General features: G+C 35.6%; 1 protein-coding gene across 3 annotated transcripts in view; it reads left to right on the top strand.

Moving 5' to 3' along the window:
* The window catches only part of LOC149554940 (LYR family of Fe/S cluster biogenesis protein), a 64,341-nt gene extending 46,469 nt beyond the window's left edge, over positions 1 to 17,872 (top strand). For all 3 annotated transcript variants that reach the window (XM_089828954.1, XM_089828955.1, XM_089828953.1), the window contains one exon: positions 17,329 to 17,872. In XM_089828954.1, the coding sequence (XP_089685080.1) occupies positions 17,373 to 17,666 (294 nt within the window). In that variant the 5' untranslated portion in view covers positions 17,329 to 17,372 and the 3' untranslated portion in view covers positions 17,667 to 17,872. The remainder of the gene's footprint in view (positions 1 to 17,328) is intronic.
* The last annotated feature ends 701 nt before the right edge of the window (positions 17,873 to 18,573 follow it).

Genomic DNA, 18,573 nt, shown 5'->3' with positions numbered 1-18,573 from the left:
TAAACAATTTTGTTTGTATGCTGCTGGAAAAATGATCTTTCTTCTTATTGATCCTTTTATGTACATTACATCTTACCTCAACATCATGCCTCTATTCTTGAAGAGTTGAAAGAATATTCAGGTCCACATTTTGGGAAATAGGGTGCTGTTTCTCACTTTTCTCTACTCACTAAACTCTTCCACCCACATTACCCTTTTCATCTTTGAAGGCAAGGCTGTCTTTGTTTGCTTCTTGAAAGAACAACACCTTGTCCAAATGATCCTTGTCTTCTTGGTCAACAAAACCAGGAAGCTCATTAAAACATTCTATTGATTCTCTTTTTGGAAGCCACAGTTCCTCCAAATTGCTATTCTAGCTGTAAACACTCATCACTTACTTGCGACAGATCCGATTTTTCATCTTGACAGTCATGCACAAGTGTATTACTAGCAAGAGCCTTTTCTTCTACCTCATAAAATCCCTTATTTTTCTCACTAATCCATCCCTCTTGATAAGATTCATTTTGTAAAGAAATCTGGGGAATTTTTGGGATATGATGAAATATAACAGGCTCTTGAAAAGGTTTCTCTCGAGGTACCATAGGTTGAACTTGTAATGAAGGATAAGTCCTTAAACTTGAAATTTCAAGTTTAGAAGGCTTACTATTTAATAGGCTCATCTTGTATAAAGCATATTGCTTTGAACATAGGAACCTCTTTCCCAAAAATGGATTTGGATAGGTAATAGCTGGGTGGGCTTCTTGCTTAAGCACAAGTTCTTGCAATGAAGGTGGCCCTCTAAAACTTGGAATGTCAAACTTGGAAGACCTTGCATGAAGCTTGAAAAGTTGCGCTCAGGAGCTGATTGTATTTCTAGGTCTTGTACTTACCAAGCAAAAGTCTCATCTGCTCTTTTTTTGCAGCTCTATCTCCTTTGTAAGATTCTCTTCAGAATGTCCTTGTTGTGCCTCAAAATCCTATTCATGGGGGTAAGCCTAATAAGCCAATTGATCTTGCTGCAAATCTGATTCTTGCTGCCTCTTAGTGCCATCAATCTGCTTGGTGAAGTCTAGATAAATGTCCTTGACCATGTCTTTAATATTTGTAAGCCTCATGTTTTCAGTATTTTGAGGCTAGTAAGCATTGATGGGTGTTATTGTCACTACACCAACACAAAATAGAATACCAAGGTTTCTTATCCCCTCCTTAGCAAAATCCCATGCATGCTAAGATTGCGAAAGATCATACAAGTGATTCCAAGGTTCTTTTTTGTTTGGTCTTGATAAATGGATAGGCTGCATGGTCGTAGTGATATGCTGATAATACAAAAGGACGTACACAATTTTCTTTCAAGATGACTTGGACAATACTGGTTTTGGAAGCTGTTTGAATGATTTGGCAATGATGAGGACTTAAAGTGTCTACACAAATTTTGTTAAAAGTAAATGAATCAGGTTAACATATCTACTCTAATCCTAAGAACTTTAAAAATAACAATTGCTTTGGGGAGATCTACCCCACTTTGCCTCAACGAGTCAACTTCACAAATGAAGTGCAATCTTCACAAGTTGTGAGAAAAATTCATATTACAAATGAACACCATCATGGAAAAATTCACATTCAGTTATAGAAGTTAAGCATCCACAAAGAAGATCAAGCTAACCTTACACTGCACATAGAAACCCTTGTTAATGATCTCTCCCCTATAAGGGAGAAGTTCAAAGTGGAATTCTTTGTAAAGTATGCTGGTATGTGAGAGAGAAGTCTGAGGTAAAAACCTTTATTCCACCCTCTAGGAGCAGCTATGGTGGATCCACCCTCTAACTTGGTTCATGGTGGATATCATGTGAGTTAATAGATGATTCTGTTGGAAAATATCACGAGGGAACAATCTTTCATCGATGTTTGTGTATGGTCGCTATTGTAAGGTGACAATCTTAACAATGTCTTGACCTGTTATCATGATTGACTACATTAAGTTGATGTCTTGAGTGTTGGATATCATGATAATGAATGTATCATGATAAACTATATTAAGTTGTTGTCCCAGAGTGTCGAAGATCATGATATTTGTCATGATAGAGATCATGACATTTTGATTACTTGTTATCATGATGGACTACATTAAGTTGCTGTCCCAAAATGTGCCGGAGATCATGATAACGAACGTATCATGATAGACTACATTAAGTTGTTGTCCTGGAATGTGCCGGAGATCATGATGCTATATTTGTTGCTCTTGAGTTCTTGATCTAGTATCATGATAGACTTTATTAAGTTGTTGTCCCGGAATGTGTTGGAGATCGTGATACTTGTCATAATAGAGACTACTTTGTTGTCCTTGAGATCAAGGTTGTTATCTGATAGACTACATTCGGTATTGTCTCGGAGTGTGCCGGAAATTAGATAACTCATATCTTTCTAGGATTTATAATAATATATTTGTTGGTAGGTATCATGATGTTGATGCTAGTGTTTATATCACATAATATGTTATTGATAAGCCTCAAATTCAGTTCATCATTTAATGAGATGATCATATTGATCAAATCCTACCTCAAGATCATGATACTCGTCATGATGGACTACTTCAAGTTGTCCTTGAGATCATGGCTGTTATTTGATAGACTACATTCAGTTGTTGTCCTAGAGTGTCGGAGATCAGATAACACATATCTTTCTAAGATGTAACATATTCCTTTGGTAGGCATCATGGATTTGATACCAGTGCACATACCAAAAGAATATAAGTATGATGAATATCATATGTTTGACATTTCTTGTTGAATCATACTTCAGATTATATTGAAAGATAGCATCTAAGTTGATGGATATATATTGATATCCTTAAATATGTCATTCTAGGAATATCATATTGAGATGATATCTCTCCATATGCTTGATAGCATAATGTGTTCTATAACGATCCTCCCTAGCTAAGAGGGAGTGTTAAGGTTGTAGCTTAAGCTAGATCAAATTGACCTACAGATAATTCTTTTATGAATAGTTGTAAATCATCATTTAGACAAATACTCTTATATATATATATATATATATATATATATATATATATATATATATATTATAGTAAATAATATATTTATTATATATATGGATATGGTGATGTATATATTATTGTTAATATATTATCTAATGATGATTAACCATAGAGACATGTCTCTTAGTGAGACGTGTCCTTTCATATTTATAAGTCATTCAAATCTGCATTTGGAACACACTGATATAATGGCAGTGTTATTACATTTGCAGAAACAATCTTATAAAAATCAACACCTCACACAACATAAATTCTACAAAACTATGCTTAAAAAACATTTCAAACAACACCCAAAGTAAATTTGGAAACAGTTATAAAAGCAACCAACAATCCACCAAACTTCCTTCAACCCAAATGCAATCTCAAGGAGAATGTCCTCTACGAACAAGGGTATCCCTCCTCTGCTCATACAATGCTCATGGGTTTCTATCCACAAGCTTTCTCTTTCAATGGGGTTTCACCCATTTAAGAAGCTTCAGAGTATAAAATGATAATCAACAACCCCAAACTATACCAAAATCTCAAAATTTGTGTCCATTATGCACAAAAGATTTTGGCACCCAAATTCAAATTGTCTACTTTGGAATTTTTATTAATTTAATAATGAAAATTGTTAAAAGTTGTCATTGAATAATCAAAGATTCTCCTCCACTTGTAACAATGCAAACTTTCTAAAATTCATCTTGTAGCAACTTCCGAAATGGCACAAACTCAAATTCAAACCACCTCTTGTATTCCTTGTAATTTAATTATGACTATTGCCAAAACAAGTCATTGAGCTATCAAAGATTCTCCTCCATTTGTAATGGGGGAAACATTCTAAAATTCATCCCCAACAACTTTCCCCTAAATGACAAATTCCAACACCCCACTAAGCGATTCAAAAAAATTGATTTATTATTTGAATATCATTTTGCTACATAGAATATTTGGACATTTCTAAATATTAAATTAATTATTTTACTTAAGTTTGTCCAATAAACTATGGGAGAATAAATGGATTAATGTTTGCCAAATCCAATTTTAATCAAAAGGAGACATGGCATATATTCTCTAATTAACATAGATCTGATTACAGTTGCGAATTGTATCATCTTTCTTCATATCATGAACACCAATGTATAATATACAATGTTCTCTGTGTGTGTGTGTGTATTAGTGTGCCGACAAATATTTCATCCAGATATATATCAGATTGAGTGAAATAGTACAAGATATTGATAATGTGCAACCCCATGTATATACAAACAGCAACATGGATATCTAATGGCTGTGTTCACAAACTGTTGAATTATTCTTCCCTTCGTCCTTCTGATCTGTGTTGCCTTCCAGCGATTCTTGCATTAAACTCCCTGTCGTATCTTTGAAGTGGTTTGACCGTATTTTTCCTTTGCTGATGGGTTTGAAGTAGACACTCAAGGCACTTCCCCAATCGGACCCCTTTTCTAAAACACAGTGCTTCATACAAGCATCTTAAAGCAGCGATGGTTTAATTAAATTGTATGCTTCATACTTATAATAATAATGGAGTATATTAAACATTTTATCAGCATTTAGTTAATGTTAAATATTAATCAATCAGTTATATTTAGTTAATATTTCAATCAATTATATGTTGCTAAAATATCAATGATCAATAATAATTATATTTGTTGGTATTAATCAATTAAGCTGGTAAATATCAATTGATAAATAGTAGTCAATTAAATATTAATCGATTAAATGTATTATGAGGGGGTTACAATAAAGAGCCTAAAACTTTAAAGAGCCAAAGAAGAGCTTTTAAATGAAACAGCAGAACCCTATAAAAATAGTGAAAAATCTTGAAACAGTGCATGAAAAGAATCAAACACTTAAAGTGCTCTAGGTTTTGTGGGCTTTCTCAAAACTATACCTCTCACGAAGGCTTGAAATATCTTGTACTATCCTGTTATAAACTGCTTTGACATGTATATTTGTTTTTCATCAATGGAATATTGCTGCTCTTCCTTTGAATAACTCGTGATCTCTGATCTATGCAGTCATGCATTGTACTGTAAAAGAGTGTTGTCCACTCAACGAGCTTGTGAATGTCCATTGGTGGGACTGACATTCTTCAGGATATAGGATTTCCCTTTGACGAAAAGAGCTGCTCTCTGGAATCAAAACCTGACATCCTTTAATAAAACTCACTGTCTCCAAACAGAGGAAAATGCTGCTCCCTTGCTCATGCATTCTCTGCTCTCAAATGCATCATGTGCTGTTCCCTCAATGAAATAGGTGGCTTTTCATGAAGGTAACTAATGCTTTTTGATATGTAACTGCTGTTTGTCTGTATTGACCAAGCATTGGTCCATCTCAAACCTCCGATGCAAATCTGAGCATCTGTTGCTGCTACGAACAAGGCACACAACTGAAATTATGCTCTTTCCTCGGATTCTTGCTGGGCCCTGAGCCAAGTTCTCCTTCCGTTGAATTTTCCCTGCCTTTTCTCTTCTTTTTTGAAATTCATAAAACTTTAATCTGTTCCAAGTACTCTATCCCACCAAATGGAACTTTGTAATTATTAGAAAACTCAATTTCAAATGTCTGTTAGAAGAAAAGCACACAACATGAAGGTTTTCTTTTCATAAAAAATGAACTTAAAAACAAGGGCCACCCTTTACTAAAGAACTTAATGAAACTTTTTGAAGGCACCAAGGGCATGGGACTCGCATTCAACACACAAAACCTTTGTTATGGGCATAAGACTTGGTGTAAGGCTATTTTGACCTGGAGGTGCAAAAAATAGGCAACACTACTGACTTCTTCCTTTTCCTAAATGATGACTCTTTTAACTTTGTTTTCAACTGGTATATAGGATTTCAATTGTTGATGTTATAGTATCGGGAGCTATCTATTGTTTTATCAAAGACAATAAAGGGTCTTCGCTTTGAAGGGACAAGACATTGAAGAGTCAAGACAAGGAAGGGTCAAGACATTGGAGGGTCATCACTTTGTAACGACAAGACAATGAAGGGCCAAGGCAATTTTATATATTCTTCAAAAAGGAATTCACTACAGATATTGATATTCTTTGTTGAGTATTATATCAAATGAGTATCTCACTTATTTTTTGCGGATCATAGGGGTAATGATCATTGCTTAAGTTTCCGTCTAGTTCTGAACATTGTAAAACAGTCTTTTGCTTGTTCATCAATATATAAGTGATATTTTTGCTCTTCCCAGGATAATTCGTGTCTTATTGTGCATTAATTTTTTTGCCGTTCATCTTTATTTCTGGTATGAATCTCCAACATGGTATCAGAGCCAAGTTGATAACAACAAGTAACAGACTTAACTTCTACTGCATTTGGCTGTGTAAATTGGGGATCTTATTGCAACAGAGTGGCTAATTAACAAACGAGCAGGGATGGAATGCTCTTCTGGAGGCAATCTGTACGTGGAGTGATCAAATTGCCATGACCATCATAGCATTACCAACCCATGGTATTGGCCAAATGGTGCAGGTGTTTGGCCCACCTCATTGCCTGTATGATGTCAATGAGGAATTTTCATATTGAGATCAGTTTTCACTTGATGTGTTCCAAGTTGCAAGTTGAATGATCAAAGGTTGAGGTTGATGAGTTCTCATGATTCCTGAACGATTGAATAGAAACGCTGGAGCAAATAGCAAAGTCAATACCATATTTGCATTTTCCGTTTAGATGTGAAAGTGAAGCTGTAAAGGCTTGAGAGTCTTTAACTACTCTAGATCATTCTGGCACAGGAGACCTGTATATGAGATGCTGCTTCATGCCTTCAGGTATTCTGTATGTGGAATGTCGTAAGGAGAGGCTATTGAGACATGAATCTATTTCTCCTCATTGCAAACAAAAACATTTTCTATATTTGCCATGATTGCTAGAGCGTTACTCATGAACGGTTGATAAAATTGATGTGTACCAAGTAAGGAATTTGCAACTTCATTCTTTTGGTCTTCTGGAGATTGATTTCTATCGAGTTCTTAAAAAATCTTCATTGCAAATACTTTGAGATTTAACTCTTCTTATAAATGGATGTTGGGCTTCCACTCCTAGTGGCACACCTCTCTTAGAAGATTGATGCAAACAACAGTTTTTGTACAAGTATTTCTGGGTCATTTAGGGATGTTTGTTCTGCTTTAGAATTTAAATAAATATTAAATGTCACTTCATGGCACCGAGTGAAAAGAATATTTGTTGTTGGGTGTGAATGGTGTTATACCAAGTAGTGGAGGAGATCAAAAGACTTATCTGGGTTTGGCTTAGCTTCAAAACTGATTGCTACAATGTTGTTAAGGTTTCGAGCAGCCTTTTTAGTTTGTGGAAATTGGTATGTTTGAGTGGAATGCCGAAAGTCACCAGCAGAAGACTAGGTGTGAAACATTTCAAGATTTCCGATCAATACTTTGCCACAAAGGGCTGAATAAAATTCCTTTGTTTCAATATATTGGATCTCTTATGCAGATAAGTCCTTTTATCAATTCTAATATTATGTTTGCTGTGAGAGTTTATATTTTAATTTGGGATATTTAATTCAAGTATTATAGGTCTGCCTTGAGATTATGCAAGTTTCTTATTTTCCTCGAGATAATTGAAAGAAGTATAAAAAATTACAGCTGCTGTAGGTTAATAATTATCATAGTTATGTAATAAGATAATTTGCAATTGTTATTATTATTTGATGTTTGGCCCAAATATTCCAATGGAAGCTACCTTCTATTGTTAGGTTTGATGTTTTAATATTCATCACCTAGGCTTTCTAATTTTGGCAGAGATACTATTGTGGTGCAATTCCAGACTTATTGAGTTGACATAATTAAGGAAACCTTGGCAGAATCAACAGATCACATTGGGCATTTGCGTTGTTTTTACTATTGTATTGGCTACTGAAGATGGAAGCCAGGTCTCATCAACAAAGACACTGAATTTTCATCTCACTTGAGCTTGAGCAAGAATTTTTGGACACCTTTTTTCTGGATGTGACTGCAATCGGTGGGTTCCTTCTTTGCATTGAGCAAAGCATGTCTAGATATTGCCTTGTTCAAGGGTGCAAATACTTTGCATCGACTCTTCCTTCTTATCAGATTAGAAGATTTGTTGACATTTGAATTTATTCATAACCATCTGCTTTGTGCAGGGTTAGAGGAAGAGATTCAAATTGATGCACTGGAGAATATTACGAAGTCGAGGAGAATACTATTAATTACATAAAGGAAAAGCTCAATGAGATGAAGAGGGAGGGTTTCTTTAGGCTCAAGAAAATTTTAGAGGGAGCTTGAGCGCTCAGATAGATGGAGAGTGCCAAGCCCTTTGCAGAGAATCAACAAACTTGAGAAGCAGTGTGCCTTCGAAAGCTCCTTGTTTGGTCAAAGGTTGGAACCAATTGTAATTTATTGTGATAATCAAAGTTGTGTGAAGCTCTCTGTCATTCTAGTTTGAGTATCCTATTGTCATTGAGAGAGGGACTCTTTGCTGAGAGGGAGTCTCAGTATCAATTTCTTTTATTATATGCTTAAATGTATATTTCTTTGAGATAGAGAAATATGAGGTGAATTCTCTTGAGAGATGTTGCATTTTTAATGCATATTTCTCTAAGACGGAGGAATATGAGGTGAAAGCCCTTGAGAGATGTGCCTCTTTCCACACATGGGAGGAACTGTGGTAGACGTCATGTTGAGAGATTCCATGACGACATCATGTTGAGTGATTACATGAAGGACACTTGTGTATATGCTTCTTTCCACATATGGGAGTAGCCATGGTGGATGCCATGTTGAGAGATTCCATGATGTTATCATGCTGAGTAATTCCATTGCGGGCACTTGTGTATATGCTTCTTTCCACACATGGGAGTAGCCATGGTGGATGCCATGTGAGTGACTCCATGATGTTATCATGTTGAGCAATACCGTGATAAGCCTTTTTTCCACAGATGGGTGTAGCCATTGTGGGTATCATGCTGAGAGACTCAATGAGAGGGATATCTGGAAAGATACCTTCCTAGCTAAGAGGGAGTGTTGATGTTATAGCATTGGGAGCTTTCTTTCTTTCCAAAATTTGAAATACATAAATAATCTATTTGCTATATAAGACAATGAAAGGTCCCCATTTTGAAGGGAGATGACGTTGAAGAGTCAAGATAATGAAGGGTCAAGACATTGAAGAGACTTCACTTTGTAACAGCAAGACACTGAAGGGCCAATTCAATTTTATATACTTCTAAGAAGGAATTTGCTACAGATATTGATATCCTTTTTTGAGTATCGTATCAACTGAACATTTCATTTATTTATCTGCTGGAACTAATATGAATGACTGCTGCTTACTTATTGAAAGCAATCTGAAAACAATTCTTTTCCTGTTAGCCCTTAGGCTCACAGGATTCTCAACTTTGATAGCACTGTAATATCCCCAAATACTCACAACACAAGCATTCACATTTGCATTGTGATTACTGTTCACAAGCCTATTGTGAATATCTGTGTTCAGCATGGGCACAAGCTTTGATTCCTACACAACATTTAGGAGTCCAATCTTTTGTATATATTGAGGTTGTTGCTGACAATCCCAATGCTGATGGTAAGACTTGAGGTGTCGTATGTATTCTGAAGGTTGGCATTCAATAAATACAGTGCAATATTACTGCTGTTAAAAAGGTTGGGCTCATCTATCTCTTTTAAAAAGGTTGGGAACTGTTGATGTGAGTTTTATTCCACCACAACATACAGAATCAAACACTTAATGTTTTGGAGTGAAACACCAAATATTCAATCCTCTCTTGATTTAAGGTAATTTCTCATGCTAAACTTGCAAAGTAAGATCATGAAATGACTTTAAGGTTCCCTTCAAAGGTGGATACTCGCTTAGTGAAATAATGTGATTTGCTGGTAATCACTTAGGGGACTTACGCTATTCATTCAATGGACATCAACCGCTTGCACTTCTAAAGATTTAGCTTCACAATGTGCAATGAAAATACGTTTTCACTTTTCCACTTTAGCTCTAACTTAAACTTCTAACCTCTATTACTACTCCTACTTCTACTATGAATGCAAGGAAACATGGACGGACTTGGACTCTACTAGATGTAGCTTAGTCGGAAACTCCACCCACCTAGTGAAAGCTTCTAAGGATATACTCAAATGGTTTTCAAATCAATATCTACTCTCTTCAATCCCACCATTGGCAAGAGGCTAGTGGCCTAGTCTATATTGGAGTCAAACAAGTAAACATCCACAATTCTTTCATCGAACTAAACTACTTCTAAACAACATGAAATGAAATCCTAAGTTAAGTGAGCAAATATGGATCACCATGCAATAATGCAAACTTGATCACAACAATTCACCATGCAAGACACAACAATGAAAAGTAGAGCGGATTTGGCATTATATTAGCAACAATTCTCCAACAAGTCCTGCTTTACAAATGAGAGGGGTGGGGTTTGTATAGGAGCCCCAATTACAATGAACGACCAAGATTGATTTAAAATCAAGGGCCTAGATTAATCTATTACAAACCCTAATTAGGGCAACCAAAAGTAGCCAATAGAAATGAAGCACCACATTATGAACCGATGAAAAAATTCAAAGGCCTGGGGACCAATAAGAAACAAGGAAGCCGCCAAGTCATCGTACAAGTCATCGCCTAAGAAGTAGACTTCTTTGTTCCTCTCCTTTCTAGCAAAATCAAGGAACTTAAACAAAAGTTCACTAAGTTCCTCCATGTCAGTACTAGGAAGGCCTCCATGTTATAACTCCATGAACTCTTAAATTCTCAATGCAATCTTTGTCTTAATTCCACCACCTTACCCTAGGGATTCTTCATCGCTTTTGGACTTCTTTCTCTTGAATGGATAGACTTCACAGTGCTTGAAGTCTTGGTATTTTAACCTTCATTGTTTGGAATTCCTCTGTCTCCTTCATCTTCGGATTTGATCCTTGGAGAAATCCCTTGAACACATTAACTTCTTCATTGGCATATTAAGTCCATTTCCTTTTGTGGCTTGATCATCATTAAGATCAGTCCCTTGATGAGAGTCTTGTCCTTGGATTCCTTCTTGCTCTCAACCTCATATTTATCTCCTTGCTTGATGATGGTTTGATCTTTGGATACTTCCTTCAGCTTGATCCTTGAAGCTTCTTTCCTTTGCCCTAGTTTTGGAGTGCATCATCTTGAAGTGCGGTCCTTTGAACTTAATTGCTTTGAGGCTAGTCCTCTTCCATTGCTATCTTGGGCCATGAGCTTGAACTTGTCTTCCAACATCTTTTATTCACTTCTTTGTGAGTATCCCTGCTCTTGGTCCGAACATGATTCCTAGTACAAAGCTCAAAGTTAGTAAGGATTAAAGACTCATGAAAATATTCAGTCTAGATCATGAAAGAGCTTGAATGTATCCATGGATTAAAAAATTAATCTCACACTTAGTTTTAAGGAATTAATCCAAGGAAAGAAACAACTGAAATGCAAGCAAGAATATCAAGAGACCAAAGATCCTTAATATTTAGACAAACTTATGAATTCTGATTTTCAAATCACTCACGATAACATCCTTGAATCGGTCCTACTAACTTATTAAATTAACTACAAATCATGACCTGAGATTCAAACAAGACCTTGGAAGCAAATAACAATCCAATCATGACAATGAACTAGTTACTTGGAATGCTTAAAACTTTTGAAGACAAGTCTGCAATTTCATTTTAATTCCTCTTATGATGATCCCAGCATTCCAAACTAAGCAAAGTCCATGTTTTAGGAACCCATTGGTGAACCATGAACAAAACCATCAAGTGCTAAAACCAAGTTCATGATCAAAACTAATCAAAACTCATTCTGAGGACAAGCCTGAAAATGAGTTGTAACTGATCCAAACCATGCTCAAAATCCACGCACAATAATTGTAATTAAGGTTTGGAACCCGAGTTTGTACTTATCCATGAGTTAGAACAATAATCCATCACTTAGAAGTTAGAATAATAGAATCAGACCTCAGCAAAGTTCTGATTTTCTGAAGACAATCCATTGAAAGTCTGAAAATGCCCACATACGAGTCCGAATTTATCTTAGATTATGACTCAAAGTCTCACTATGGAGTAAGAATCAAGTTGGAGATCAAACATAATGGCAAATTCATCATCATTATTCTGAAATTCTCCTGAGGATAGGACGTGTTAAGTCTGAAGACATGTGTGAAACATACATCCACTGGCAATTTGTCTTAAAGGTTAGTGATCCCTGCAGAAGAACAAGCCCCCTAACACTTACTAATGACCCTTAAGACGATCTTTCTAGTTGGTCACTTATGGGTATTTTTCTTCAGAATTGCCCCTGTACATGGATGCCTCATATTTGTTCTGTAACTTTTGTTTTCAGACTTGCAGATGGCTTAGAATTGCTTTAAGATGTTACCAAAAGCCTGCAACAAGGTTAGGATCAGATTGCAAATAACAACATCAAAAAAAAACCCAGATTTTAGGATTTTCAGACCCAGTCTTCAGATTTTTATTCATGGCAGCCTTACCACAGACTTTGACTGTCCGAAAAAGGTTTGAAATGATGAGCAGTGGGCAGGGGAAGACTCAGCATATAAGTCTGGACACATTGGAAAAAAAGTTGATTTTTGGTGAATTTTTTGACAAAATCGCCCGTTCATGAAATTTCAGATCTGGGCCTGTTTACCCGTGATTCGATCCTCAAATGGTTTCCAAATAGATGCCCAAGGATGGGGAATTGGTCTAGAATGCGTGCTTGGCAATCTGGACACCTGATAAAAATTCATGGGTTTCTAATTTTTTTTTTTACCAAACTCAGAAGTCTGCAGATCTGAACTGTACAATCTCTGTCCTTGGCCTTCCAATGGCCTTCAATGTCTCAAAAATACACTCCACAAGTCTCAGACTCTAGCAATGTCAGGCCTCTTCAAATGGCAGCCACCTTTCTTCTTCACCTAGACTCCTATCACCAATGTTTGATTGTGCTTCAACTTGGTTGCCTGCTCCAGATTTTCAGCCACTTAGCCTTTGCCTTTATAAATCCTTAGAATTTCTTCTCTCAGTTCATGGCCTTTTAAAGGGTTTCAGCTTGTTGATTTGCCTCCCACAAGCAATGTGGGATAAAAGTTTGATACCCTGCTAGAGGCTTCTTACTTCACCTTATCAATTTCCCTTTATTTACTTTATTCAATGGTAAAAAGGGCCCTAAAAGGGAAAAACGACCCAGGTATAGATTGCCCCCCCCCCAAAAAAAAGGCCAAGTCCACATTTCCCTCTCCAACACATCATCCACGGACCCGAAGGTCACATCCACACTCTACCTCCATCCTTGTAAAGTTGGAAATTCAATTAGGATTTGGATAGGATTCATTATGTACTTGGTAAAATTCGATCTTGTTTTGTTATTACAAGGGGTAAAATCCACCCTTCTATGGACACTCTCAACACTTTGAAAATCTTTCCACATTTTGCTGTTGGAGGGAAAATCCACCTTAGTCCAGACATTTCCAACACTTCGAAAAATTTCCACCCTTCCAAACTCTCCTTGAGGGAAAAATCACCCTAGTTAGAACAAATTTGACACTTAGAAAATTTTTGGACTCCACACTCACTACCTTGGGAAAAATGACCCTTGTCTGTACAATTTCCTGACTTAGAAAATATTTCATGTTCCACTCTTGGTCTTGGAGGAAAAACAACCCATGTCTGGATTTTCCTAGACTTGCAAAAATTTTGAGTTCCAAACTTCCTACAAGGGAAACTGACCCTAGTCTAGACAATTTCAACACTTGAAAAATTTCAAGTTTACACTTGGGGGGAAAATCACCACTTGTCTAGATTTTTCCCAAACTTAGAAAAATTTCGAGCTCTGAACTTCCTTCAACGGAAAACTGACCCTAGCCTGGACAATTTCAACAATTGGAAAATTTTCAAGTTCAAACTTGGGAGAAATCACCACTTGTCGGGATTTTTCAAATGCTTCGAAAATTTTCAAGCCAATATCCTCCAAAGTGGTGAAAATTTATCGTATGCTTGGATTTTGACTTCCAACACTTAGAATCTTTCTTGAAAATGCCATTTTAGTAAGGGAAATTCATTTATAGTCTGGATTTTGGCCAAAATATGAAGGAAAAATCATGTATAGTCTGGATTTTGGCCAAAATATGAAGGTAAATTCATGTATAGTCCGGGTTTTTTGAATTTTTATAAAGAAAAATTGATTTTCTTTAGGATTTTAGTCATTTAAAGTGTGGAAAATCAATTTTTACAAGGATTTTAAGGCCCTTATGCATGAAACATGCCTTTATATTGAATTTTGGACTAATTGACTAGCCAAAATATAAATACACTTATGATTCTTAAGTTCAACCCATTATAACATGATCCCTACAGACTTCAATTTTAACGCGACCACTTCAAAATCCCAACTTGGAAATTTGGCTATAGTGTTACCCTTCTGTTTTAAAGCTCTCAACCGCACAAACTTACCACTAAAACTTAACCGGCTTAACAACTACGAGCAAAAAAAGGGGGTCCCATTTGCAATGGGGTGATGGTGTGAAAACCTCACAATAGGAACATCTATTGTTATGTTATTGCTAAATCTGTGTTAAACTATATCTAGTCTAAGAATAGTAGCAATTATTGACATACTCTAAGTTCATAAACAAGTTCTTTTTGGAAAGTGGTAATACCTGGTTAGGGGTATCGCAAATCAATAGCCTAGGTAGTACAAGTATGTATAAATAACAAAAGAGACTTGAGCATGGAGAGTCATGCATGAAGAGTTTCCTAAACCTCCTAATCAATCATAGAAAATCTATTCAAAAGGAAGACTTTGGGTAATGTCACCATGAAGAATGGGGCATCCTCCAGTCCTTGTGGAATATGGTTGTCCACATTCAAGTGACTTCAATCTTTATGTTCACCATAGTTGGCATAATCGCCGAATACTTGGTGATTTGCCACTAATTGCCAAGTTTTTCTCGGTGGCAAGTTTTTGGCAGTTTTACTTGCAGAAAAAAAAAATCACTGATTTTTTCAAAAAACTTGCTGTTTAATCACCAAGTATTTGGAAAAAGCTTGGCGAGTTTTACAAAATGATTCGGCTGCGACAGGTTAAAACCAAAAACGTTATTTTTTTTGACAGAAACTATTTACTATTTTGCTTCCCGTCATCAGCATTCCGCATGGGAATGCAATATGTACCCACTATATATATATATAAAAACTCTGCTTGTTTCTTTTGTGCTCTCTTTAATTAACTCGTTAAATGCATCTTCTCATTGAAATTTGCAAAAAAAAAGTATTTTTAATTAAATTTTAGCCATTTTTTTAGGTTCCCGAATTTTTTGGAGTTTTTTTAAAAAGCTGGCCGATTTTTTCCCGAATAATCTTTTAGGGGCTTGGCGAGTTGTTGCCGAGTGAGAGTTTGCCAACTATGATGTTCACCATCACTTTGGATGGCATCTGTGTTAATATGTGGACTGCTTGAAAAATCAGAATACCAGCATTATCAATGTCAGATGTACAATTGCATAGGTAGAAACCTGGTTAAAACATCATTCCTGCTGATTGTAAGGTGCAACCCTAAAATGATTCCTGCCAATCTCTATATACTTCTCTTGCCAGAAGATCTCTTGTGCTTTCTTTTGTAAGAATCTAATATGAACAGAAAATGGTAAATTAGTACCAGTGTTAAAGATTCTAGCAGCAAACTGCTCAGTTCTATCTCAATTTCAGCATTGGGTTATTATAAAATCATTTTTTGAAATATTTCTTTAGGAGCAATGCCCTTCTAACTTCACCTCTATTTGTAATGAAATTCTGACTTTCAATTTAGTTGTAATCAGAATTTTGTAATGACCTAATGTGGAACTCCTCTTTTCTATGTAAAGGGCTTCAGGGTCCCTTCAAAACCTATTTTTGCTTAATTAAAAAATACGGAACTGCTTTTCTATTTGCATAATTAAGAACATCAACTGGGACCATGTATGTCTGTGCACCAGGAACATGTTCTTTGGAAGCAAACTGATTAAAAGCCTTCAAGGTATTATCTACATTGTGATATGTGCGAAGTGCTTTTATAAGCACCCCTGGCAGCGCTTTGACTGACCAGTATACTAACAAGTGCATGTGCTTCAGGCACAAACATTCTTCATCCTCTTTATCGACATTTTACAAATAGTGATTAGAATGGTGGCATGCTTTCATCACCAGTTCTTGATTAAATGTTTTCAACATTTTGATTTGACCTTTACTAGGGAATCTCTTTATCTTATTTTTTATACTCATTAGTTTCAGGTGTCAGTCTTCTGATTGCTGCATTATTGATTTTTTTTGTTACATAGGCTGCAAAGCACACACAGTGATAACAGTATGCAGGGCATCACGTGCTTTGCCAGTTGCATTGATGATTGTTGTTACCTCAAATCTCAACATGAATTGGTGTCATTGACTACAATGGCCCATTATAGCTGGGCACACACAAGATGGGCTTGTTGAAATATCCAAGAAGATTTTGCCATTCTGATTCTATGGTATTATACTATGATTATTCTAATACTACGATGTTTTTTATTTCTAGTTTCATCACATTTTCTGCATCATCATGTCATACCCTATATTCATTGCCCAAGCATTCCTGTTGTAGAGCTTGCAAGGTTCATATATGAGAGTTAAAGAGAAAATCATGTTAAATGGAGATAATCCAAATAATATGTTAAAATGAAAAATGCCTTTTGCATTATTACCCATCATTCTTTGGACACTAAAACTTATCATGCAAAGATTGATCAATCATTCTTCTTGTACCTTTCTTAGAATAATTGGTTATTCATACCATTTACCTTAGATTTTCATTTCAGCCACACATGATATAGAAAACGAAGTTAGTATGACATACCTTTTTCAATTGATTATGAATTGAACGAACTTGGTTTTGGGAAAAGGGTAATAAAATGTAAAATTCTAAGCTGCTAATCTATTACTGAAGCTTGTTCCCATCCACAACGTTTTGATCAGAAATTTTTTTCTCAATCTGACATGGAAAATAACTAATATAAAGTGTTTTAGGGGAATCATTAATGTTATTCTTTTCATCTTCTGATTCTATAACTTTATACAGATGTGCATTAATTATCCCAGTATAGTTAGTGTAGAAATTGGAGTGGACCAGTTTTGTCAATTTCAACTTGTGGTTAACTGCTCTATAAATACATACTTATACCTGTTAATAAGATACTTAGTCTTAGGTCTGAGCCACAAAGCTGATTTTTTGGGACTTGTTTTGAAGGGCATATTGAGATCTTGTATATACTACAAACACAAGGTCTAGCAATGACAACTATGGTAGGGCATCTGCCATCAACATCAGAGGTCCGATCTTTGATTCGCTCTTTGCTGCGAACAGCTCGCAGGTTTCCAGATTACAATATTCGAGAATACATCAAGAGGCGAACAATTGAAGGGTGTAAACAAAATCGAGATCTTTCTGATCCTAATGCTGTTTGTTATGCTTTCAAGGAAGGTAAATCACAATTGGAAGTGGCATCAAGGCAGGCTATGGTTTACTCTATTTATGCTCCCGATGTCAAGAGCATAATGGAGATTCAACCTAATAAATCTGGTTAGTGTAAATCTATTCTAATATAATGACTGGACATTTGTATGGAAAAAGTGTGCTGTCCTAAATGCGAGAGTTGAGATTCTAAAATGACAGATGCAATTTTGAAATGGTGATGTAACTGCCTTTTTAGGGATTATGTTGTTGCAATCCATTAACAGAAAATAATAATCTAAATAAATTATAAATAGAAAGTTTGGAAGTTTATATTTAATCTAGTGAATTTATTGTTCTATATTAATACAAAATTGAGCTTTAATTTTTTTGGAATTGGAGCCTTGCATTGATTGCCATGATTAGTTTCAGAAGTGGAAACTTCCTAATTTTTAATGCTTTGAAATCAAAGATTCCTATGAATTTGAATGTAAGTGCATTATAATATCCATCAATGTTTTTCAAACCTCATTGGATGCTTGCAAATATTTGCGGTTAAAATAGAAGTGGATAGTTCGATGTCGAGCATAATGGAGATTCAACCTAATAAATCTGGTTAGTGTAAATCTATTGTAATATAATGACTGGAAGTTTGTAATGGAAAAAGTGTACTGTCCTAAATGCGAGAGTTGAGATTCTAAAATGGCAGATGCAATTTTGAAATGGTGATGTAACTGCCTTTTAGGGATTATGTTGTTGCAATCCATTAACAGAAAATAATAATCTAAATAAATTATAAATAGAAAGTTTGGAAGTTTATATTTAATCAAGTGAATTTATTGTTCTATATTAATACAAAATTGAGCTTTAATTTTTTTGGAATTGGAGCCTTGCAGCCTTGCATTGATTTCCATGAAGTTTAGCATTAGTTTCAGAAGTGGAAACTTCCTAATTTTTAATGCTTTGAACTCAAAGATTCCTATGATTTTGAATGTAAGTGCATTATAATATCCATCAATGTTTTTCAAACCTCATTGGATG

Source organism: Cupressus sempervirens, chromosome 5 (assembly GCF_028749045.1).
Source record: "Cupressus sempervirens isolate cs-2001-9-10 chromosome 5, ASM2874904v1, whole genome shotgun sequence".
NCBI lineage: Eukaryota > Viridiplantae > Streptophyta > Pinopsida > Cupressales > Cupressaceae > Cupressus > Cupressus sempervirens.
Note: the sequence above shows the minus strand (reverse complement) of the source record. Positions and strands in the feature narration are given on the sequence as shown.